The sequence below is a fragment of the Rhea pennata genome, chromosome Z, assembly GCF_028389875.1.
Source record: "Rhea pennata isolate bPtePen1 chromosome Z, bPtePen1.pri, whole genome shotgun sequence".
Lineage (NCBI taxonomy): Eukaryota > Metazoa > Chordata > Aves > Rheiformes > Rheidae > Rhea > Rhea pennata.
Window position 1 is genome coordinate 66,191,710 of NC_084702.1, and position 26,657 is coordinate 66,218,366.

The 26,657-nt window shown below is 36.6% G+C and overlaps 1 protein-coding gene across 1 annotated transcript; it reads right to left on the reverse strand.

Moving 5' to 3' along the window:
- Positions 1-86: 86 nt before the first annotated feature.
- On the reverse strand, positions 87-17,931 carry CCDC152 (coiled-coil domain containing 152). Its single transcript, XM_062600137.1, has 8 exons — positions 17,845-17,931; positions 16,123-16,228; positions 5,878-5,946; positions 4,596-4,660; positions 2,623-2,725; positions 1,754-1,881; positions 737-823; positions 87-209 (listed from the first exon to the last, which is right to left on the reverse strand). The coding sequence occupies exons 1-8, from the start codon at positions 17,929-17,931 to the stop codon at positions 87-89; spliced, it is 768 nt and encodes a 255-aa protein (XP_062456121.1).
- Between the last annotated feature and the right edge of the window lie 8,726 nt (positions 17,932-26,657).

The window sequence follows — 26,657 nt, forward strand, 5'->3', positions numbered from 1 at the left end:
TTTGCTTTTGCTTTTGAAGTGTGCAGTTTGAGATACTTTGTCATACAGTGAGAACTAAAAATAGTGTATTTCAGCAGTACGAATTCTCAAAACCGTTTCCGTTTGAAGTACAAGTCCTGGCCTTTATTAAGACGTTGCTCCAAGTCTCTTATGGTATTACGCAGAATTTCAATTTCTTTGTTTTTTTCCTCCTGGAGATGCTGCAGTTTCTGTAAAGATGTAAGTAAATACTTCATTATCAAGTATCTTACAAAATTATGTACTGATACAATATGCTGTTGCTAATGAGAAATATTCTAACAATATTTTTCACAGTATTACAAAAATGACTTCCCCAGATTCCTGTTTCTGTGACGTCCCAAAGTTCCTAGACTACAAAACAATAGTGCACATACTTCATTTATATCACAGTCAGTGATGTCACTTGTATCTTAAGTTCCCAAGTTAACAATTCTATATAAGAACCCACTTGACATGAGGGCTTTTGGTGCTGCTGATGTCAAAGTTATTAAGCACACCCATATGAAGAGCAGTGTGAAAAGGCATTAAATAAGTTTTCCAAAGGTGGGAGGGAAGTGTTGGAAAAGTGAATGATATGGATCCTGTCAGACACGGAACATTTTTTTTCCCCTCCATATTTTTTTTGCAGAGCAAACCAAACAATAAAACATAAGGAACAGCAGTTTGAAAGATACTCTAACAATAATTGCAGACTCTAGGCTATTCAATCACATACCCTGCGATAGATACTTTGTGGCAAGACAGATGCATCTGAAAATGGTTTTGCAGTTTTATTCTGAACTCTTGCTAATTTAGCATTAAACTGAAAGAATCGGGAAAAGATAAAACATTAATAACCCAACAGGGGAAAAAATATGCTAAATAATAAACGCACAATTTTCAATTTTTATCCATGTTTTTGTAGTTAGAATAGTAAGAGCAAGCTTATCTACTCTTTAATCATAGGACAATAAAACTAAAAGTTTATTTAAAAAAGAATGCAATTACATGTTAAGTTTTTGAAGTCAATGCTTCAAATTATTTCAAAAAGAAAAAATTGATATAAAATAATGCCAATTTTCCATATATAAATATTTCTGAAATGTTAAATGAACAAAAACTCTGCCAAAAAATGCTCAAAGAACAAAGATGGTTCCCAGGCCCACATGTGCAGGAAGAGAGAATGGGGAGGATGCTAAAAACACTTGAAACCATTACCCTTCCTTCATGTTCCAAGGGGAACTCAGTCCAAACAATTTTAGACCTTATTTCTTTTTTAATGTGAAAGGTTTGAAGTACTTCCTTAATTACTGAATAATTAAGAGAGTGGCCTTAAAACCTTACCCATGAAATACACATTGAATTCTGTGACTCTCAGAGCTCTGCAGGATTAGAAGTTTTTAAGCTCTTAAGTTTATGAATAACCATATCTTCCAAACATTAACAAAATTAAAAAGAAGTAGAAAATATTTTCATTTTATTATAGCACAAAAAAACAGATGACAAAATTTCAAAAAATAACTTAAGAATGCAGAATGTCCTTATATAGCAGATAAAACATTTTTGAGCAGAAACTATTCAGATGCAGTTATGGAAGGTAGTATATGCCACTGCCATTTGTATAATCTCTTGAATTTTCTTAGGTTCCATCAAATTACTCTATTAAAATACCATTTACACCATTCTTCACTACACAAAATCTTCTAAGTATACCAGTGTCCAATTATCTTTAACTTAGCTTCATAATGCATACCTCTATCTGCAGTTTAATTATTTCATTCTGCTTCTCTTCATCTTGAGTTTTCAGCTGTCTGGTTAACTCTAATATTTCCAGTTCTTTTTTCTCGATTTGTTCTTTATACTCCACTTCTATTAGTTCAACTAGTAACAGTAGTAAACCAAAATATGATGATTAAACTATAAAGAGACTTAGATGGAAAAATAATAGCAGTATTTCACAAATATTAAGACTTTCTTGAACAGTCTTGAAGTACCTCACAGGAAAACAATGTTAGTGAAACTGAAAATATATTTTAAAACTACATGGAAATGACCTGTTCCATCACAGTAAGATGGAGTCCCTTTAAGGAGGCACTGCTTTGTTAGCCTTTTTTGAGTTGACTGGATAACCAAAAACACCTACCCTTGAAAGTTACATCAGTAATGAAAAAAATTAATATTGGAATCAGGTATTTCTATGTGGCAGTATTAATTACTTACAAAAATGCACGAAGTCCTGTTCTTCTGAGCAGAGCTGGAACAACAATCTATCTCACGGTTCCAGCCAGCACTTAACTCAAAATTTCATCCCTTTGGATTTTTGTTAGGCCCACATTCCCAGTGTTTGTTCCACCTGATTTGGAATTTCTGATCATCTTGTACTTCTGTACTATTACCTCACTGCAACTGTCTACTCCTGAGCTAAGGTAAAATTCAGTTAAACACTCTATCCACTTAGAGCTTTCATGTGTCTTTTTGAGTACTATATTTGTACTTTACCTAAAAAAATTTTTCCAGTCATATGTTTCCATTAGGAAGTTGAACTATCTTGTGTTTAATCCTAGAATAGATTCCAGTATGGTTTACTCAGCTCCACAGCATTTAAGTCTTTAGAGAACTTACTTTTTTTTCTCATGTCACAATTCAATTGTGTTATTTCTAATTTGTGGTCTTCCTCTTTGTTTTTAATTTCTATCAAAAGCTTCTCAATCTGAAGTTTATATTCCTGTGAATGTAAAAAGCTTCATAAAAAATCTTCAGGTTTCTGTGAACTACAACATTCTGATCAAAATGTACAATACTCTATATAATTCAGTATTTGTATTTCTTTCCTCTAGTAAATTCACAATGTCCAGTTACTACTTCCACAACCTGATGAATTCCACAGATGAAAAAAAATAGCAGATACAAATTGTGTTACAGCTATCAGTATTGTTAAAATAAAATTAGAATCACAGAATCAGTAAGGTTGGCAGGGACCTCTGGAGATCATCTAGTCCAACCTCCCCGCTCAGCAGGGTCACCTACAGCATGTTAGACAGGGTTGCATCCAGGCAGGCCTTGAAGATCTCCAGAGAAGGAGACTCCACAACCTCTCTGGGCAACCTGTGCCAGGGCTCCGTCACTCTCACAGGGAAGAAATTCCCCCTCTCGTTCAGGCAGAACTTCCTGTGCTTCAATTTCTGCCCATTGCCTCTTGTCCTGTCACATGGGACAACTGAAAAGAGTTTGTCCCCGTCCCCTTGACACCCTCCCTTCAGGTACTTGTACACACTGATAAGATCCCCCCTCAGTCTTTTCTTCTCCAGGCTAGAGAGGCCCAGCTCTCACAGCCATTCCTCATAGGGCAGGTGCTCCAGCCCTCTGATCAAAATTGATCTTATTAGGAAAAAGGGATGAATAGAGAGGTAACAGCCCATTTCCCTAAACCAGCGCTCTAGTTAGTTAATGACTAGTTACACATTCACAGAGTTTGACTAAAGATTGTATAACAATGAATTGTATTTATAATATATAATTTTGTTACTATTGTTTATATCAAAGATTCCACAACTTCTCACTGGCAGCAATGAAAATGGTAGGGGTTTTAGCCGCAGTGATGCTGGTGACACCGATACCTGAGGAAAGGAAGTTTGAACATTCCTATTATAAGTTTGCTCTATTATGTTAAGAAATACTCCAGAATTACCAAGCAGTAATTACTGGCTGTAGTTGCCAGTACAGAGATGCTTACTCCAAAGCTCCTGCCCAAGTTCTCTTCTCTAGGCAGTCACTGACCAGAGTAATGTCGAGGCACTTTAAAAAGTAATTACTGATTGATGTTAATAGTATATGTGTCAGTTAAGTGCCTTCAAAACATTGGGAGGCTCCACCATGTATATAATCATAGTTTGTATGCCACAATTTGAAGACTAATAATATAGGTTTTCTTACCCTTTTTGAAAGCTTTACTTATTTTATCCTCAAACCATCAAGATAACAGCTTACAGTATGAATTTAATTTAAACAACTCAGTATTAATGCAGACAAAGAAAATCAGTATTGAGAGTGTTCCAAATACTATATAGGTAACGAATGTGCAATCTTAGTACAGAGTACTGACATGACTCCTCACTAGCATTGCTGGTGTTGTCTCTCTTCCAAAAAAAGTGTAAAATAGATGAAAAGTAGAGAGATACTAGATGGAATCTGTTATGAGCCAAGGGACCTATACTTTGTAGCATTCACTCCCAAGGAAACCAGACAAAATTCAGAGTGGTTCTTGATTCTCTGGCAGTAAAGCAGTTATCTTGTACATCAAAGGTGTTTAAATTTTTGGCCTACAAAGCTGAATTTAAAGCAAATACAGCTAAAAGTAAGTGCAACTTAGACTGTGCCAGAGGTCTCAGCACTTAGTAGAACTGATCTTAGTCTTTGTAACACATTCTCATATTGGTACTGGTTTGAGAACAACTGTTCTCTTTGTACACATGATAAACTCTAGGAAAAGAGAAAAAATAATGATGTGATCAGTAGCAAAGAGTTTAAGCATATATAAACTGTTACAATAGAAAAACTTTATTCCTGTGCCAAAAGAATGACCATTTGTGACAGACCTGTTCACGAGCCTTTAATTTCTCTTCCAAGATGTGAATGTTATCCTTCAGTCTCTCATTTTCATCTATGTAATAATAAAATAAACTGTATGAAACACTAAAAAGTTCATTTCAGCAGTATTATTAAGAGTAAAAAATATTACTTCCATTTGACTTGTCTAAACTTTAAGAACTGTTAACATTTTGAAGACATGATAATCTTCATTTACACAACTATGCAATTTTAGTTGCCATTTTTGAACAGAAAATTTATCGTTTAATCATATTTGCCTAATATTACTACTTTTGTTTTTAGCCTTCTTATTATTGATTCAGTCAATAAAACTGCAAAGTTCTTTAATTCAGAAATTAAGAAATTATTATCATGTCTCTGGCACTTGCAAATAGGAGGTGCAACGCTTTCTTTTTAAGTACCTGTTCCCCAAAATAGGAGCTCAGTAAATATGTGTAGGTTCCCTTGCACCCTGACTGTAGTGATAGTAAATACGCTATTATTAGTAAATATGCTATTAAATTGAAAGTAGCATTGCAAAGACAGAATTTTTAATAAGTAGATGGTTTTATTATTAAAAATCATTCTGATTATTAAAAAAGCCACATACTTCCCATTTTTAGATGTTTATTTCTATGTTTATTAACATTTATGTTACTGTGCCTTGAACACATAATGGGTATAAAATTAAGTATATGATATATATATGATATAATATACACTGTGATAGAAAGTTACCTTGGTTCATGTTATATTAAAAAATGTAATACATATTTATATATTATATATTTACATATTTATATTATACATTGCATGTATATATTTTTATTTTAAAATAGCAATGAGACTTTGTCAAATTTTACAGACAACAACTAAATTTTAAAACATCAGCTGAGGATTAAGATTCTGATCTAATAAAGCACTTAAACATGTAAAAACTATGCCTAAATGCTTTACTAGACTACAGTCCAAAGAACGAATAAAACTCTCACTTCCTTGTAATATTTCTTGGGCAACACTGAACTAAAATTAAAACGCAACTATTGATTAAAAGTCTCACTGAGCTAGAACTTCTTTTACTAGCAGATTTTAAGGATAATTGCAATAGACATTTACTAAGCACACAGACCACTAAAACATGCATAGGATTGATTTTAGATACAATTTGCTTCCTTTCTGATCGGCTGCCAGTGAGCTTTCCTCTCTGAAAAAAAGCATTAAATATAAATTCAACTTTTAAATGCCTTATTTTAAATTATAGTACAGTATATATAACATTTTTGTTTTTACCTTTCACGTTACACTGGTTCTCAACAGTTTTTGTTAGACCATTTATCACATTCTGTAGAGCAGTACATTCTAAAATAAATGACAAATCCAGTAATTTTGAATAATTTCTTCACTATTTTCATTTTGGAATTCATTATAAGTATCAAAACCAAATAATAAACATTACATTTAGGTATTTTTTAAACTGCATCAAAGAATAACATATTTTTATAATAGAAGTCTAAACATACATCAGCTTGACCTTCCCAGAATATTCAGTATTTTGAATTGTAGGAACAAAATAATCCTTTGCCAACTGTAAAAACAACTGAAACTCTTTCTTCAAGAATCTCTGTACAAATACGATCAACTATCTTTTTTTTTTCTAAGACATTCTCCTTATTTCATTTATCATACAACTTTGGAGAAGGCTATGTTTTCAAAGAATGACTTCTGGACTATATTTAATTATATATTATATATAATATATATATATAAGCGTATATGTGTATATATACACATATGTAAAAGTATATATATTTATTATATTTACTTAAACCTCACTTCCATAACTCAGGTTAAAGACTCCTAGTCTTTTATTAACAGACCACAAAACTTCAGAAAAAAAGAATCTATATATTGTGTTGCCCAAAGATTGTACATATAAAACAAAAGTAAGTAAGTTACTTCATATTTGAGATTTAGCTTATTTAACAACGTCATTATCCCAAGCCTCTCCTTTGCAGATGTACTTCAGGTTAAGACAATGGCATGCAAGAAAAAAGGCTGCTGAACATTTTGTTAATGTTGTTAACGGCTATATAAACAGGAAACATTTGGCACGTACAACTGTTAGAATAGTTTATTTTAAAGATTCAGTGAACATGGTGTATAGGATAGGGGCTTGAAAAATAGTAACAAGACAGATATCACTAGATGGATTTGGGAGTTCCCAGTGTATCAAAGTGCTCTGACAGGTAGATGTTGCTCTGTAATTAGACCTGATGTCAGACCCTACATCCTTTAACCTGGATGTTTCTTCTGCTAGTAATTAAATATGCTTGATTACAATGAAAAAAACCCCCAGAGATTGAGCAAGACATTGTGCCAGAAACTGAGGCTAGGATTGGAGGGGCAGGTACTAGAAGTGCCAACAATGGGGACTGGCATAAGGAGCAAAAAGGATCGTAAGGGTAAGATGACATATACAAATCCACCAAGGTGAGGTGGATCATCAGGAAATCTAGGGAAGGATAAAGGCAGGATATAAGAAATCAGGCTTTAGGAATGTCAGCGCAACCCTACTGATGAACCATGATGATACCTGTTGGAATTTCTGTATTTCCCGTTATTTTATTAAAAACAGACACTATATACAAAAATCTATATAAATGGAACATTAAGACTGCAAGTCAAACTTCCAAAAATTTGGATATGATGGAATTAAGATTGCTTAAAAATCATAGTTTGTCTTGAATACATGTGCAGTAATACACAATTCTTCCCCAGAATGAACTAGATGAAGAGAATGAGGAGAGACAAAGACAGTGATCTGGGGATAAATCATTACCATTGCCATTTCAGTTATACAAAGTCAGAATTTTATTTTGAGTGAAATGGGATGCAGTAGGACAGGGAAAGTTTGGTACCACAGCGCAATAGATTCCATCCCTGCCTCCCTCAAACAGTTTCTTTGTAGTACCTCTAAGCCAGGAGATGGTGTCAGTGTGCCACTGTCCATAGTCTGTGCTACTAAGTGTCCTGCAAGCCACTGTGACTACGTAATATATCACATTCCTGCAGGCATATTAAGACCAGAATAAAGTGTCCTTGACCACTTACTCCTCATTTTATGGATACTTACCTTGAGATACGAGCTTCCAGGTACTGCAAATATGTAACTACTAAACAAGACTGTGCAAACCTACCAAATCATAGAATCAGTAAGGTTGGAATGGACCTCTGGAGATCATCTAGTCCAACCTCCCTGCTCAGCAGGGTCACCAAAAGCATGGTAGACAGGGTTGCATCCAGGCAGGCCTTGAAGATCTCCAGAGAAGGAGACTCCACAGCCTCTCTGGGCAACCTGTGCCAGGGCTCCGTCACTCTCACAGGGAAGAAATTCCCCCTCACGGTCAGGCGGAACTTCCTGTGCTTCAATTTCTGCCCATTGCCTCTTGTCCTGTCACATGGGACAACTGAAAAGAGTTTGTCCCCGTCCCCTTGACACCCTCCCTTCAGGTACTTGTACACATTGATAAGATCCCCCCTCAGTTTTCTCTTCCCCAGGCTGAAGAGGCCCAGCTCTCACAGCCGTTCCTCATGGGGCAGATGCTCCAGCCCTCTGACCATCTTCATAGCCCTACGCTGGACTCTCTCCAGTAGCTCCATGTCTCTCCTGTACTGGGGAGCCCAGAACCAGACTCAGCACTCAAGATGAGGCCTCCCCAGGGCTGAGGAGAGGGGCAGGATCACCTCCCTCGACTTGCTGGCAACACTCTTCCTAATGCACCCCAGGACACCATTGGCTTTCTTGGCCACGAGGGCACATTGCTGGCTCATGGTCAATTTGTCATCCACCAGCACTCCCACGTCCTTCTCTGCAGAGCTGCTCTCCAGAAGGTCAGCCCCCACCTTGTACTGGTGCCTGGGGTTATTTCTCCCTAGGTGCAGGACTCTGCACTTGCCCTTGTTGAATCTCATGAGGTTCCTCTCTGCCCAGCTCTCCAGCCTGTCCAGGTCTCTCTGAATGGCAGCACAGCCCTCAGGTGGTCCAGCCACTCCTCCCAGCTTGGTATCATCGGCAAACTTGCTGAGGAGGCACTCTGTCCCCTCATCCAGGTTGTTGATGAATAAGTTGAACAGGATGGGACCCAGTACTGAGCCCTGGGGATACCACTAGCCACAGGCCTTCAACTAGACTCCACGCCACTGATGATGACCCTCTGAGCTCTGCCTTTCAGCCAGTTCTCAATCCACCTCACTGTCCACTCATGTAACCCACACTTCCTGAGCTTCTCTAGGAGGATGTTATGGGAGACAGGGTCAAAAGCCAAGTATAACAGACTATGAAGAATTAGACTTAAAGTGGACACCTACAATTGAGGGATTTTTTTTGACATTCATATTCATATCCAGTACAAATGGATTCCCATTTGTAAAAGGGAAACAATAGAAGATCTGCTTTTCCTTAAATAGTATTTATACACCTTGGGTTCCTTGTAACCTTATCAGTAAAGTTACAAATCATTCAAAGACTGAGGAAAATTTGAAATTCAAATTGCCTGCTCTTAAAACTTTCCTTTTTATTTCTGGAATACCAGTGCATTTCTGAAATGGCTTTTAATTTCTAAAATAAATAAAGCACATTAAACAACAATTTCTCATCCCGTAACACGAAAGCTCTTTTGAAAACAGTAGATCATATAATTAAAGAGTACATCACAAATAAGGCAGTCAATAAGAGGAATTAAGAACCCAGCCCTAAGATTAGGTTTTCTAATCAATTTTATCTTTAATCTGTTTTTCCATCAGACGCTTTGCATGCATCTAAATTGTCAGCTTATCACATTCTCCTGTTGCATGCTTTCAAAGAAGCAGTAGAGGGAGCACTAACAGCACAGAAACTACCTGCCCTCAGTTTCTATACTAGGTACCACAGCAGCTCAAAAGAATTTGCAGAAAAACCTGCTCAAAAGCTGAAGCTCCAAGTTAGTACGCTTAGTACACAGAGAATATTAATTATGCAGAGATAAATCTTAATTTTCAATAGAGATAATTCTGGAGACTGAAAAATTGGGCAAATAGGAAAGGTTTCCCATGAAAAAAACACAAAAAATATCATTTTCACCACAAAATTTCTAAAAATATTATGTCTCTGCTCTAAAATATGAAGAGGCAAGAACTTCTCCAAAAAAAGCTTTAAGATATTCTATCAAAATAATTCTTTTTTGATTTTTTCTGCTCTTGGTTTGGAAAAACACTGACATGTTTGTGTTGAAGTGTAAACTACGTGAATTCAGAGTGAGACAGGCACCTGCTACAGAAATTTGCACTGTGAACTGTCTGACAGAGATATAATCAACTGAAAACCTGTTAATCTTTACCACAGGCAGCAATAGTAACTCACCCTGTAATTTAAAGAACTTAATGGCTCACTCTAAGCCATGGAAGAATGATTCTTCTCTCTTATCACTTCTACTAATAATTACAATGCATTAAACAGTGCATTATTTGGGTGCCTTACAGGTTTATTCTCCTGTAGGTCTGTTTGTGCTGGAAGAAATTTCCACATTTTCATGTATGGACAGAAGCTAAAACAAGACTGCTTTCTTAAAATGTGACTCTTCCAAACTGTTCACAGTGTTTGTACTGAACTAGTTCTACTACAAACTTTCTATCCTTCCAGAATGTATGGATGTCAATTCAAATGCCTGAAATTTATGCAGAAACTGGAAACATCTGGGTAAACGTGGAAACAGCAGCTAGTCTTAACAGTAAACCACAGCCATTTTACATGCAAGTCATTTCAGACAAAACACATCCAGTCCCAAGAATATTTCCTTATTTTTATTATCTTTAAAGCATATAGCTTGACAAAATCATTTTAACAGTTGTGTGACTGTAAAATTTACTGGGAACCCATGGTGAGTTTTGTTTGCCTACATTAAGGAAGAAAAAGCAAAATTGTGCTGAATTGTTGCAACTTTGTTAGGTCATATGGCATTAGCATCTGTTAGCAATCCTGCACTGTTACTCCTCTGTAAAGGATACTCCATACATGCAGAAAAACTTAACAGCCTAATCTTTTTCCATGTTTCTAATTTACTGCAGTTTCTTCCATCTGCAGTTACACTTGAAGCTACTGGCTTTCTTAATAGGGCAAGTTACATCAATCATTTTTTAAGCACATTCAACACACTAAGTCAACATCCTCCACAAATACGTGACCCAGAAGTTGCTCTGAAAATGTGACATGCAATATGTCTGTCCTTGCTTGGTTACTAAGGAGCGTCCTCTACTGCTACAGAGCAACAGTGAAGGAATTAACTGTTAGCAAACATATTCTAACGAAGTGTTAATTTAGTCAAAATGAAACCATAAAGTGTTTTACAGGTAATTAGATTGCTTTCTTTTCAATGATTACAGCAGATGCAACAGTCTACTGCAACAGCAGAGCCTACTTGGTCACCACAGATGTTCAGGGACAGGGGGAAAAAACAAGAATTACAGAGTTTTGTCTGTCTTCTGTGAATCTGCAGTGAGTTTTCATCAAACTAAAACTATGGACCTGAAGCTTTGTTTAGCAAAAAACGTATTAGAATAAAGCAAGGCTTATTTATGACTGTTCAGAATACACTTGCCCAGCTTTCTCACCCTTTAAACAAAACTAGGGTAAAAAAAGGTATCACTCTCCTCTCTTCCTTTAGCTTTAAACATTTTTCTTCCCCTTTTGCATTTTGTTCAGAGTTCCCACTCTTATGCTACCTTAAACAATTCTAGAGATAAATTTTTGGCAATGAAAGAATATCAGGGAGCCCTCAAATTCTCACCGATACTTCACAAAGATTTCTTCAGCCATGAAAATACTATCCCTATCACTGTTTCTCCCACTAAGAATTCTTTAGGTGGAATAAAGTTGCTCCACACCACCACCACTAGCAGCCATGAATCCTTTAGGGTAGATGGAACAAGAACCTCCCTTCCATAATGCTGCTTCTCTTTGCTACTCTGCTGTACGCAGCATGTTTGTTTGGGATTATATGTGAACCGTTCACGAGCAGGTGGCCTCTCATGCTTTTTCCTTAGCCCTTCTGCGAGTCTCTTGGTGGTCTACTATAATGCCTTACATTGTAAGGCTGAATTGTTTACTTACCCTATGAATACATTTACTCCTGTTTCAAACTTGTAATATGATGACCTGAGCATTAAGAATGCATATCGATATTGTTGATCATGATGTTGATGCAACTGTCCCAACCCAGCAATTTCACCTGCCTTTGTACTGACTCTTCAGTTGATACACTTGACAAGTGTGGCTGGTTTGGATTCTGGGAAGTGGTTTGGGATGTGAGACTAGAAGGTTTATCTTTTCCAAGTTGTCAGGATCACTGTATAAAGCCATTCTCATAACAAGAGTCCCTAAGGATAATGTTGCCAGAAAAAGAATGGAAGTGTCAACGCTACATTTGATCCCGTGCATCTTCTCCAGGCCATGAGGATCTATTTCCCCAATCAAAGAAATTTTTAAACACACAGTGCTTTGACTTTCAAAAATGTTTTACAAAGCAGTAATCAAACTACCTGACACAACACTTTTAGTGTTTTGATTCTAAAAATACAGTATACTACTACAACACAATAGACTTAATAATAAATCTGTCTTCTGAAGGGCAGATGTAGGTGAATTTGATGAAGGTGTGAAGAACGTTATCCACTTTAGAAAGAAAAAGCAAAATGCTGTAGTAACATTTTGTAATAACTTATTAAACTCTAATGCCCTTATGAGCTATGGACGTTGGTGATAACCAGTAATGCTGTAACTGTTTATTTGAAGATTCCTCTGACAGCAAATACTGTACATTACAGCAATTTCCTGCCCAAGATAGTTTATGAAACTATGCTCTGATTACCATTAAATGAGTGCAGTTCAAAAGATTATTTATACAACTAAAAGATTACTTCCAACATTCTGGCATATCAGAATTCTATTGGAGTATCTTATTGGTACCTCAGTCTAATAAAATAGCCCTATTAATTGTCCTAATTTCTAAATACAGTCTATTTACTCTGCATCTCTCATTTACTTTCTACCTCTTTAACATCAAATGGCTTTCAGAATCACCTGTTGGATAGCCCATATTGTTGCAAGTTCCTGCTTTTCCTTTTTTTTTTTCTTTCTTTCTGCTATTAACAGTTTGGCAATCTCTCTTACTTCTTAGACTGGAATCCTTGCTTTCCGATAGTTCTGCCTCCCTATCCACATTCTTAATAATTTGTACAACTACTATGACTTGAATATTATTGAAATCTGTTCTTTCCTGACTAACCCTGCTGTTAAAACTCTGGTTCCTATTTCATGCTGATTGCTCTGGTATTTCTACTTGGCCTTCTGCCTTCCACATTTTCTTCCCCCATCAAGTGTTTCAAAACAGCTCCAGAGGTCATTCTCTATCAGTTATGACATCAACGTAGCTATCTCCTCAAATCATTTTGCTCTTATCTCATCAAATTGAGGAGCTACTTTCCATCTAAAAAGCCCAAATCTGCCATCTGACTTCCATCTGTTTTTAGTCCATTTGCTTCCACACTCCTTTCTGCAATCTTCCCAGCTGATCTGACTTCCTGCTTTCTCTCTCTCACATTGCCTGCTCTGTCTTCTCCATTGGTTTTATGTTAGAAATAACATTTTTTGTCCACCTTCTTCCATCCCTCTTTGAAATCTATCTTGTACAAAAATCCTCCTCTTGTTTTCATCAACTATTATTGATGAACCATCTGTTAATCAACCATCTCAATCTGTTTCTGAGCAACTGTCCTACATTGTGTTTTGTGCTTGATTGATTGAAAAACAAATGGTTCAGCCCAGATTTCCATCCAGTTTGCTAATCTATTTTGTTATATTCAGTAGTAGATGCTTCCGGAAGGGGTAAAAAACCTTGGACAAACACGATCCTTAAAATACTCTCTCAGCTTCACAATAATAACAAGCGAACAATAACCACAAGGAAGACCTGCATGAGAGATACTGTCTTTAACAAACTTGATAAAGTTTTCTTTCACAATTTTGTCTCATCTTTTTGGACTCATCTAGACTTTTGACATCCACAAACTCCTGTGACAAATGATTCAAAAACTTCACTTTACAATACGTGGGAAAAGTTCCTCCTTTTGTTTGCTTTAAAGAATATTATCCATCAACAAATTTGATTTCCATCTATTTATTACAATGAACAGTGAATAATCATCCCCTAGTCATTTTCTCCACACCATTCTTAATTTTATCGCTATCAGTAATATCCCAACGCTGCTGTTTCTGTTTAGGCTGAAAAATATCTGTCAGACTAAGTCTTTCCTCAGATATTCCATAATTGTTACCATACCTTCCAGGGTGTTAAGTGCTTCCTCCCCCAATCCCTTCCTGAGGGTTTGACTGCCTGGGCTCAGGGCCAGCTTGGAAAGAGTGCAGCTGGTGACCTCGAAACATGCTGTTTGAACAGAGCTGGAAGACGACTCAGCAATGGCTGCCCCTCTTTCCCTTGGGAGCTGCTTTTACATTGCAGCTGCCTTGCGGCCATGTATCCTGTAGAGCCAGAGCCCAATCATGACCTATGGACTAACTTCCTGGCTTCCTTTCAGACCTGCCTCAATACTATGGACATACTGGTGATCACTGGACCTGTTACTGTTTCTAGACCTGATTCTAACCCCAACTCACCTTCCTGTCTTGACCTCCAACCTGCCTCATCACTATAGACTTGTTCACTAACGTGGACTCTTAGCTGACCCTCACAACCATGCCTGGGCCTGCCCTGCCCTCCTGCTCACGTACAGCGGGGTCAGGTCCCTGTGGGTCAGGTCCCTGCCTCTGTCAGCCTTGTTACATATGAGGCTCCCTGACAATACTGAACTGAATAGATTACTACCACTAGCAAACTTGTATTCACTTTTTCAATAGCTTTTCCTGTTCATTTCTGAGTACATTAAATAATTTAAGTCCCTGCAAAGATGTAAGTAAGTGAAAGCCACTGGCAACTTTACTCCTGTGTGAAACTAAATTTATTCCTACCCTGTTTCCTAACTTAAGCAGTTTGACTTGTCTGAGACTGAAGTTTTGTAAGAAGATACACCTTTCAGTGCTCTTATGAACTACAGAAGAACAGAAAACCACAACACTATATATACATAGATTATATGCTATATATGTATAAATATATAAAGTACCAGATATTATTTCCCTTTTTTAAACAGCCATATGAAAAGATATACTTCCAGCACAGAAACATTAAAAAAGAAAAAAAAAATCCTTCATGTTTACATTCATTTTTTATTTTTAATTCCTCAAATATATGGGAACATTTTTATTACAAGCTAGGGTCTTAAAATTCCCGAAGTATTACAAATAGTTAAATGCCATCTTATTATTTAACTTTAGCTGTTATTAAACAGTTTGAATACTCTTAACATTTAGATAAACTATTATTACTGTCCGTAACTTTTTACTGCCATAATGACATCTGTTATGCAAAGTAAAAGAAATATGATCAAAACCTTGATCACATTAAAACTAACAGAAAGACAAATACATCCTATGGAATAAACTTATGACAGTAATCAGTGTAATTGAACTCAAGCTTGAAGGAATTATGTGTAGTTGCTAACAATACATAACTGAGTTGGAAATGCAACTGTGGTAAAATATTGATGATTACATAAAGTCAAACAGGCTATCACATTGTTTAATCTGACCTCTTAGCATCACAGGGGATTAAATCTCACACAGATATAAAGTCTAATCCCTTTGGATAGACTAAAGCTTTTAATTCCTCAAGAAGTTAAAGAAATGCTTAGGGAGAATGCCAGACTTGGGTTTCACCAATACCTAAAGTCCAATACAATGGCACAGAATTAATTTAGGTTAAATTATTTCAGTGACCAATATTAAAAGAGTACTAGTAGAACTTCAATACACCTGTCATCATGGTGCAGGGAAGAATGTTGTCCAGACCCAAACGAGGCTATCAGATTGACCTTAAATAAACCAAATCGCACAGGCAGCTAAGAGAAAACATTTTTACACCATCTCAGAGCATCACTCCCACCAGCCCGACATCCCATCTCCAATTATAGGCAAACATTGATGTTTTGGAACTCTGACATTTTCAAACTTCGATATTTTCAGAAGACAGTAAAACACGCATCCAAGAATGTGCCAAAAAAGCAGAGAGAAAATACAGAAGGGAAGCTTTTCTTTCATAGATACCACATGAAATCAAAAATCTATTAATGTGGATAGATACTAGTCTTGACTTGAAAAAAATAATTATTTTAACTCTGCTCTCAAAATGCAGTTGTGGATTAAATTTATGTTATGCAAATGAGGTTGACTCCATTGCATTATCAAAAATTAAGCATTACTATTTTTCAAAGTGTTTTAGATCCTTGCTATTTTGTTTTTATATTTGAGATTATCACAGATAAAGGAAATATTTCTCAAAACTTCCTTAATTCAAAAAAAGAACATACTGTTTTCAAAATACTATTTACCTTCTTTTACTGAATCCTCTCTTGATTGGCTGAATTTTACCAACATGTTAGATTTTTCTAGCTGAAGAACCAGTAGGTTATTTGCTTCGTTAATTTTTGATATTTTCTAGAAAATTGGTAAGAGACTGATGTTATACTAAGAATTTTTGATAAAAGTTTTAGATTTAGAATTTTTGATACAAGATCTTGAGTTTTAAATTCATAAAAACATTTACACAACACAATAGTTGCAAGCCTGTTTTACTTGACACTCTGGGAATTCCATTACAGAGAAGAACAAAGTTAGACTCGAAAGCCTGTGCTGTACATAATTCAATATTTACCATCCATAAACACAACCTTGACTTACCTCATTACTTACAAACTCCAGGAATCTTTGCAAGAGAGAGTCCAGAATTATACTTGTCAAAATTAAATATACTAAATAAATGTTACAAAAGGGCACAAAGTAGAAAATGTACCTGCAAAACTGCTTAATCCCACCTTAATTTAATTGCTTCCTCTGAACTCCATAGTCTAGATCAATTCTCAGCACGGTTCTTTCTGTTGCTTTGCATACAATGCCCTCATTGAGTACTGAGTAATGTGTGTGAATAGTGATTGGTGTGATAACTTCCATGAGAATCACAAAATTTCTTCCAGGTGCTCCTTCTGTACTATCTCTGGTAAGCATTTACTGATCAGGATCAATCAGCAGAGAGATAGCCAAAATGGGTCTAATCAAACGAGAAATACAGCACTGATTTTCTCAGTGGATCCATCTTTAAAGAACCGACCTGTTCTTAAAGTAAAGAGAGCTCAGCACATTTGGAATTTAAGAACAGATGCGCCTGCTATGGCAATGACTTAAAAAAAAAAAAAAAAAAAGAATAAGGAACAATTTCTGCAATGAGTACAACAAAGCTGTGTAATATGAGTATCTCCAATAGAGGCTTCTGATGCAAATACTTGCACGTATTTCCTGAGGAACTAAGTTCTACCACAGAACACTTATTGAGCAGACCCCACAGATTTCAACAAGTCAGGCATTCTAAGATAAATTTTAATCTGGGAATCTAAAGGTTTTGGACCATAAAAAAAGTGTCTGTTTGCATGCTTATGCAACCTAGATGGCCTTATAAATCTGATTTTACATCCACAAATTCTGATATTCAGAACTACTACTAGCTTCTTTTAACCCACTCCATCTTTACATACAGAGATTCTGATTCACTATCAGAAAGTTTGTTTTTAAGTGCCTAAAGATAAAACATCTTTGACTATCTATGGACACAGAAGTCTGAAGCTTACTATACTGAATAGGCACATGTAGAGTTAAGTATTCATTAGGAATAACAAAAGAAATACATATCTTTCCTGCAGACAAAAGGCATTTTAATGGATCACATGTAAATTGGCAGTTATCTGGGATCTATTGTTATTCACCTGTGAAAAATGATCCAAGATCCTCCTTCAAACAAACATTAAATGCACAACAGCACAATTTTCACGTGCTACTTCATAAATCAGCAGTAAAAAGGAGGGACATAATCATTCATCTTGAATCATTCTGAGCACTAACAGCCAGTACAGACACTTACTTTCCAAACAAAATTGGTGTTGCAAGACACAATAAGAATAAACAGACACCACTTAGAAGAAACTTTCACCTGAGAAGCATATTAAAACATGCCAAAGTATTTACAGATAGTAATTTCAATGATTTTTACCGTTGTCACTTACCTTTTCTATCACTGAGAAGTCATCTAGAAGTTTACCAAGATTCACCAAACTGATCTTTTTCATAGTTCCTTCACAGCTGTGATCCATTTATTTCTGCAACATGTCATCCAATGTTCATTGTATGCATAAAAAAAAATTCAAAGAATTTTTATATTCCTCACTCACACTATTTCAAAAGAATTCCATAGATGTAAATATAAACAGAATACAGAACACCTTTTTTAAACTTAAAACTATTTTTGCATGTTAAACTAAATTTTAACCACTCTCAGTTCCAGCACTTCTAGGAAGTCAGAAAGCTCAAGCCAAACCTATCAGCTAGATGGTATCACTGAATTTGGAATTTTTGTTGCTGTTTAAAAACAAACCTGAATCCACTTCCGTAGACACTACACCACAATTTTACCTAAAAACAGTGCTCTACATGTTGGATGCTTGTAAAACATTATATGACTGACTCCTCTTTATATGCTACTAAGACAGATTGGTCTTCCTATACTTGTTTTAAAGACTAGGGAATTGAATCAGGGAAGCAATTCAGCAAGTAACCCAAGGCCACAATAATTTTTATGTTTCAATAAACAATTACTCATTCTCTGTGTATATGTTAGAAGCAACAGATCAATTTTTGTTAGATTTGGTAACTTGAAAAATGTTACTGAAGTAAATGAGACTTTACCAAGACTAGATCCTGCATTAACATATTCTGGGCTTTAAGTCCCTTACATGTTCGCTCTGAAGTTATATTCTTCATCATTCAGTATTTACAAGTGTTTACATACATACATATATATATATGTAATTTCCTTACCAAAAAGGTAGATAAAAAGATAGTTCTCTGCACTTAACGCACAATTGTGTCTTCTATCCACTGTTTCCTCAACAGGACTAATAAAACAGCTAATTAACTTTTATTTTCTCTACCAGTAATTTTAAGGAATATGTAACATTAAGAATTAATACTTTTCTCTGTAGGTTAGTTGTTTTCTTCTCTGAAAGTTAAATGAGTAATTTCAATAATCTGTAACTCTTATTACAATGCAGTAACTGTTAGAATGGATTTTGGGAATAAATATTTATCAACTTTGCAAAACAATAATTGATCTTAATATGCTATTGGTTAATAATCTAAATGTACAGTGTGACTGCCAAGTCCTGATCTTTCCAGTCTTCATCATGGACAGCATCTTTTCCATTTGTTTATCACCCTTTTCACCATGCTTTTAGAACCGTTTCTTTGTTGTTATAGTTTTTTGTATGTCATCCTCTAAATTTTGACTGAGGATGGATGTTGAGGGAGCAGTCAGGTTGTACACTGCTTTGCTTGTGTGTCTGTGCACTGCCTGGCATCACCTCTTCTTTTACAGGACAGGATGTGCTCAGCACTTAGCAGCATTAGCCAACAGTACCAAAGGGAATAAAACTCTTGTTGAACTAAAATGCTAAATTCAAAATAATTATAATACAAAATAACTATAATACATTTCCCATCAGGAAAACTCATTGTTTTTATTTTTGTATAAGATTACTACATATGCCAGATCATCCAAAGACACTTTTGTTCAGACTTTCACCTCTACTTTGAACAGTATTTATTTAACTAAAGGAAAAAAAATCGAAGACCTAACACGTATTTTCGACTGTCTTAAAACTATTCAACCTTTCTATGACCCTCCCTCCACCATGACTGTCTCTCAGTATATTTTTTTTATTACTGTAGCTGATACCCGAATTTAGAAATTAAGGTTTCATTTTTGTTTCACGTGACAGTGAAACATGTATTAAAAACCAAAATAACAAGAAAACTTCTTCTTAGATTACTAACTGCATGTCTCCATCGAATATTAATTATTCAGTAACAGCACCTTTAAGCAGTCTCACCCTTTTTCTGCACTTCACCCTTTTTAAAGACAGACAACTAATATTTGCATTGAGTCCAACCTCACTTGAACCACTCAGTCTGTGAGGATCGCGGACCCCGAGGACACCGCAGAGCACCCGCGGCGGCGCGGCGAGCAAAGCGGCCCCGACGGCCTCGCCGAAGGCGGGAAACCAGCGCCGCCCGCGGAGCGTACCACTAGCGACCCTGTGGGGGGTCCCTCCTCCTTCTCCCCCTCTCCCCCGCCGAGCCGCTCTTGGACTCGACCGGCAGGCGCGTGGCAGCCGTTGGAGCTTCGCGCGCCAAGCGCTGCCGTTGCCCCGCCCTGCGGGGAGGGGGCGCTGCGGCGCGCGAAGAGAGCGACTGTTGCGGGGTGCGCGAGGCAGCGGCGGCTGAGGGCGCTCGGGGTGCTCGGCGCTGTGGCCGGCCTCTCGTAACGGTCTCTGTTATGGGCGACGGCTGTCCCTCTGGGGGAACTGGGGAAGCAAGTGGACTGTGCTGTGCGCCCTCATGCTGTATTGACACAACCCAAGTGCTTCAGCGGCACCCTTGCTCAAAAAAAAAAAAAAGCCCCCAAACAAACCAAACAGCCCACCTCAGAGGATCATCCGTGAAGGGCCTGATTTCACTCTGCTGTGCAGTCTGTGAATTATTTTATCAAATGGCTCCTCACATCGACGTTGATGTGAGCTGAGGGGGGTGATTTAATGTGTGAATGCTCCTTTGAAGAGCAGTGAATAGACATCGGGGGGGGGGGTGCTTTTGTGAGTGACAGAGACCGATTCATTCCCTTTATCTTTAGTTTCTCAGCGTTTATACTATGCTTGTAACTATGGTTACCAAGCAGTGGTACTCCCCCTGCCTATCACTCCTTTCTGAGGAGAATTATCACAAAGAGCTTTTGAGAGAAGTTTCCAAGATATCCATGCTAGTCTGGGAGTGTGCCAGCAGGCTTGAGACTGATCAGCTAGGATTTCTTATTACAATCAAGACCTTGTCTCCTCTGTAGAAAGGTTGCTATTTTGGGGCAAAGTGCTCAGATGCTGTCACTGTGCTAGTGTCTGAAGAGTCTGCAGCTGCTTTGAGTAGACTGGGAAAATGATGGTTCTGCTTAAATATGAAAAGGAGCACGTTTCCCTATTAATTGTTCTGTTACTGAAATTTGATAATGAATCCAGTTAAGATTGCTTTGGCCTGATACCTTTTATGTCTTGCCAGACTTTGTTAAAAGTATACATATAAGACTGGAAAGGACCTGTTGCATGATTGAATATCCCTGTGAAATCGCAGGCAACCTCCTCTGTCCCAGCCTGTTGCCACTTTACTACATATAGATTGCTTCTTTTTTCAGGTTAACATTGAGCCCATGACCAAGACATATCAACCTGGCGTATGACAATCCTGCTAGGAGCATCTATATTTGCTTCTTAACACCCTGTCTTACCATGGAAACAAACTGTCCTGGGGCAGTGGGGGCTTTTCTGCAGATAGGTTCATAGCAGTTAAATGTAACTGCAAAGAACAACTCATCAGCTAGATAGTCCTGCTGAGAGGTTCACAGAAAAACATTAAATATTTTAACATTTGCATCATTAGTTTTCAAGGTTGGTAGTACTAGATGAGTAAGAGAATCACAGAATAATTCAGGTCAGAAGGGACCTCTGGAGGTCACCTAGTTCAGAACCCTTTTCCAAGCAGGGCCAGTTTCAAAGCTACGTTGGGTTGCTCATGGCCGTGTCATGTTTGGAGAATCTGCAAGGAAGAGATTGTTTTATGGCATAATCTGAAAAGATTTTGTTTTAGGGTAGGACTTGAAAACACTACACGAATGTAGATTTTTCAGAAAGAAGCTACAATATTATATTCCTAGGGCCACATCTGCATGCTATAAAAAGTGTCCTTGCTCTCAGAAATGCTAAAATATGCCATAGGGTTCCCAGATGGTGCATTTTTATTTGTATTAGAGAGGAAATATGATATAGCTTCAATGCCTTTTGATGCTAATTAGTTGAATGTTGATTGCAGATTACAAGCCAAAGGAGCATGCAGGACTTTACCTGAACGTGTCCAGAGAAGCAACAACCTACCAGGCACAGTGACAAATGCTGTTTGCAGGCAACTATATGATTAGAATGTCAGAGGGTTGTTGTCCACTGGGATATAGACACAGACAAAGTAATTAAAATCATTTTTGTGCATAGAGGATCTGCAGCTGAGATGCAACTGGGAAAAGGAGGACTACGCTATCAATCCTAGCACTAGACTAGGCAGTCTAAGTGTGTTGCAATGGCTGACACTAAGACGATCCTCTTGTCATCCCCTAGTGAACTCTTTGTGATTTCTTGCGTACCTTTCCTGCTTCACTGGTCAATTTTTTACAAAACATGTTATAACCTTTTAGCTGTCCTTGAAAACTGTACCACCCCTAAAACCCTGCTTTAAAGGTTAAGTACTTAAATAAAAAATTCAATCTCTAATAGAACTATTTGTGGACAAGACTAGATCAGTGCTTTAGTCAAACATCACAATAATGACTGTTCTTCTCAGGCCTGGAAAAAGGTGCGCAATCACTTTTGATTGCTATAAAGATTTTTTTTTTAACCTGAGTGGTGAGGAGTTTACAGTACAGTCTGGCTTGTGATTATTTAGTGATGGTTTTATTTTATAGATTGCATTCATAGGAAGACAGAGAATGAAGATCCAACACTCATGATTAGGCAAAAACAGACTTTGACAAAGAAATACATAGCATAATAAAAGACGAGACTTTGGGAGACAGAGCTTTAAACTTACAATAGGTTTAGCAGTCAGCAAGTATTCTTATGTTTTAGCTTCTGAAATGCTGCTAAACTAGGAAGCAATCTGGTAGCTCTAAAAGCCAAAATATGAGAGTTTTGCTATTTATAGACTCTAAACTCTAAACTCATTTAGAATTTATTCTATTTTTTTGCCTTTTTATAGATTAGAAACTTTTCTGGAAAGACACTCAAGGATTCTAGTGGTCACTGGAAGATATAATACATACACAGTGTATTAGGCAGATAGGGTAGTATTTTGTGGCAAAAATCAAGTTAATTGCTGAGTAATGCTGTATTAATACATTGCAACCTGTAGCGGGCTCCTAACAGTGGGAAACACAAATGCATTTTATTGCCATAATGAGCATCCCTGTAAGAGAAAGTTCTCTGTGCCAGAGAACTATGAGATGGTAGTCCCAACCAGATTTCCTGTTACCACAAACAGCATCATCTGTGTACATTGAAAATGTCATTGTTAGGCCGAGACTTGAGTAATTTTTTACTGATCTGTATGTTATTCTTGCATTTTCGCGTTCCTCCCTAAACGTCCCTCCAATCATATCAAAGGAAGGTAGCATCTGCAGTTAAAATACCAACAGTGCTAATATTTACTAGAATTAAGGTTTGCAAAATTCAACTCAATTTACAAAATGATTCTTTTCATATTACTCTAAAGAACACATGGGAGGATGTGCATAGGTTTCAGCTTGCTCTAAACTTTTAGTGTCAGACTCATCGCAGTAGTTAACACTCTACAATGTGAGACTGCAGAGCCATTTAATAAAATCGAGGAAGAAATTATACTATTGTGCATCGTGGGCATCGGCACTGTTCTTGCTGTTGTTATAGTCCTATTGATAAAGGAGTTCATTTTTCTCATTTCAGAAATGAAAGGTTTCAGGTTAGGGTTTTGGTTCAGAGGCATCTGCTTCTGTTGTGTTCTCCAAAAATCTCTGTATTTGTCCAGAAGACAAAAATGTATCAAAATATACAAATGTATGTTTATTAAGTATTTTAATATACTAGAATGCATTTAAATATAGACATTTAAGTGTATAAATACACACATATATAGACACCTTGCAACTGAAGCCATCAAACAATGAAAAAAGGTCACTTAGTTTCAGCGTGTGCTTGAGTTATTTTGTTCAGAAACAAAAAATAAGGATTTTTTTTTCTGTGCAGCATTCTTTTTCCTGCATACTTATGTCTTTTTACTAGGCAAAAGATGACCTAATCCTTCCTTTGTAACTGCAGTAATTGAATAAACAATAGCTTAGCTTTTTTATTTTTTAGTTTTTACAGTATCTATCAAAATACAAGTCTCATTATTTCTAACAGGACAGTGGTAGGCAATAAATTTCTGATATTGCTTATATAAATTCCATATGCTTGTAAACCTAACAGTAGTGGTCTGTGATGCAGGATGAACTGAAAAAAAGGAAGGTATACACCAGGTAAAATGGAAATGAAAACTGTTAAAATGTGTATCACTCTGTGCCTCTGTGATAAGCTTGATTTTGTAGTCTCCAGATGTTACCTATGTCAGATGTAAAATCACACAGTCTTCTGTGTTAGCTGTACTACATGCTTGACTTAAAATATTTTTGGTCTGCCTTCTGAAATAACTTTGTTAGTGATTGGATGAAAAATAACTCACTATATCATGTTGTCTACAAGACTTTGTCTGAAATAGCCTGTGTTTGTCTACAGCATAACTTTTATTAACATATTTGGCCATATGGTGTTGAAGGTAGACAGCATGTTCCAGCACTAGCCTGCCTAGGCAGGCTGGACGTGCTGTTTCCAAGGGGAAAAAAAGCCCCTTGTATTTAACTGGAGCCTAAGAGACCTTACAATCATTTAGCTTGTCAGAGCAATATTTTTCATTTTAAAAGTCTCAACCATCACTCAAGTGAGAGTGAAAACTTTAAATTGTAGCACAGCTTATTGCTTTTTTTCTGACACACATGCTCATTTATGTTGACTCAGTTTTGATTAAATTCCCTTGTGTGTATACATACACGTATACTTACTGAGGCCCAAAGAGAAAGCACATACCTGCATTCAATCATTGTAATACAATATTATCAAATTTTAATCTATGCTGCAAGGCAGAAAATGTCTGTCTACACACAGATTCAGATATCTTTATGTCTTGAGTGAACTTAAATGTCTTCAGTATTTTTCGTGTGTGTCAATATAATTTATAATGTGCGTCAATATAATTTACTTTGTGTCAGATTTTGGGAGAACCTAATTGTGCAAAAAATATATTGTTGATTTTGAAGACATGCATGCATAAAACTTCAAGGCACTAATTAATTATTTTTCCTTCTTGAAAGATTTTCACTGTATGAATCACTGTTAACTGTTTGTACCGTGGCTGTGTCAGCACTGCAACCATGTCAACCGTGTTGCTCTGACTGTGCAAGCTTATTAAAAGGCAGTCTTTGCTTAGAAGCACGTACGAGATAGATGTCATAGGCAGTTTAAATAGGATATGACAAAGAAGATGGATAAACATTAGGGATAAAGAGCAGTGAAGAAAGAAGGACAAAGTCAACATAATAAAAGTCAACAGAAATAATTGTATTGCTTCCACTGAATTCCCAAGTAACCATGCATGCATACCTTTGCTTTCTTATTTACATAATATTGATCTTTTGGCATATTGATGAGTCAAACTGTAATAATTTTTATTTTAATTAGATTTGCAATAATTATGCTGTTTTTATAATTTATTTGTGATTCTGGTTCTGTTGTAATCCTAAAGTAATGCTGAAGTTCTCTTGACTAACTTTTCTTTCTTTTTTTTTTTTAAAAAAAAAAAAACAACCTAAAACTAGGGTGCTTGTGTGTGTGTCAGAAGCAAAATTTCTTAAATGCATCTAAAACACTATAGGACCATGCTGCTTTGATAGGGACCACATTTTTGCGAAAGTATTGTCCCGTCTAATTGATCCCATCCAAAGCAACCCATTTGGATGGCATGTTTTTTATTTTGTCCTGGTTTACTTTCTTTGTTTCTCCCTCTTGTCCTGGCTCCAACTATTACCTATTAGCACTTCTACAGAAGTTAGGCAATGGAATAGTCTTGTAAGGAACGAAAGCTCATGTTGAAAGTGTCATTTACTGCACTATGGAGGTAGAAAGGCAACTTGTGAAGACACATATGCTTTTATTTTCTTGTACTTCAATTTGTGATAGTGTTCAACCATCAGTGTGCCATGCTAAAAACATGCATCTTGCATCTAAATAGTAATTTAGTACATTACCGAATGGAGGTAAATTCAGGAGCCTGTTATCAAATCAGCTAATTAATAGTAATCACATTCCAGGAAGAAAGCGACACCACTTTACAGTTATTTATACTATAGAAGCAACAGGCTTTTTATTCCTATATCTTTTCATAAAATAGGTCATTCTTTGGCCAGTTGTTGTTGTAGTCTGACTACTGTTATAAAATGTATAAAGTAGAGATAGGCAAAATTTTACCCCTTTACATACTGAGGAATGGCAAACCTAACTTGTCTATAGATAATACAGCTCATTGTCCACAGTTGCATGTTCTTCCATCAGCAATTTGGCTCAGAGAATTTAACTTAAAAGATTTCATGGCATTTCAACACACTAGCAAATTGTTCTGATTCCATCATAAAAAATACACCATGACTTAAAATTCCAATATATAGATAAAAACTTAATGAGTCTAAAGAATCCTACACAGCTAGGCCAGAGATGGAGGACAAGGTAGATGCTCATAAAGATTTTAACGTGTCTGGGTAACAAACTTAACAGAGCACAAACTATCACGGAAGCAGTGCTGGACCCCACTCATTTGGTAGCACAGTTTTGCTAGGAATCATGTTGCCTCTGGAAATTTTCCAAGCTGGTGCCTCACTCTCTTCCAAGGAAAGTACATTTAGTTGGCTCACAGAACAAGTTCCTGAAGACGTTTTCCATTGAGAAGGGCAAGCTATTTCCTTAGTTTGTAACTAGAGATTGTAGCTGCATGGATAGCTGCTGTGAGATAGATCAGAAAATATAATTTCTTTCTTAGCATGTGAAAGCTATACAAAAACCATATGGTTCTCTAGCTAAGGTCTTTCTGGTATAATGTAATATTTCATTTA

Coding starts and splice junctions, on each gene's coding strand:
- CCDC152 (XM_062600137.1), bottom strand. CDS start 17,931: ATGGATCACAGCTGTGAAGGAACTATGAAAAAGATCAGTTTGGTGAAT. Junction 1,882..2,622: donor TTGTGACATGAGAAAAAAAA/GTAAGTTCTCTA, acceptor TACTGTTACTAG/TTGAACTAATAGAAGTGGAG. Junction 824..1,753: donor TAATTAAACTGCAGATAGAG/GTATGCATTATG, acceptor CGATTCTTTCAG/TTTAATGCTAAATTAGCAAG.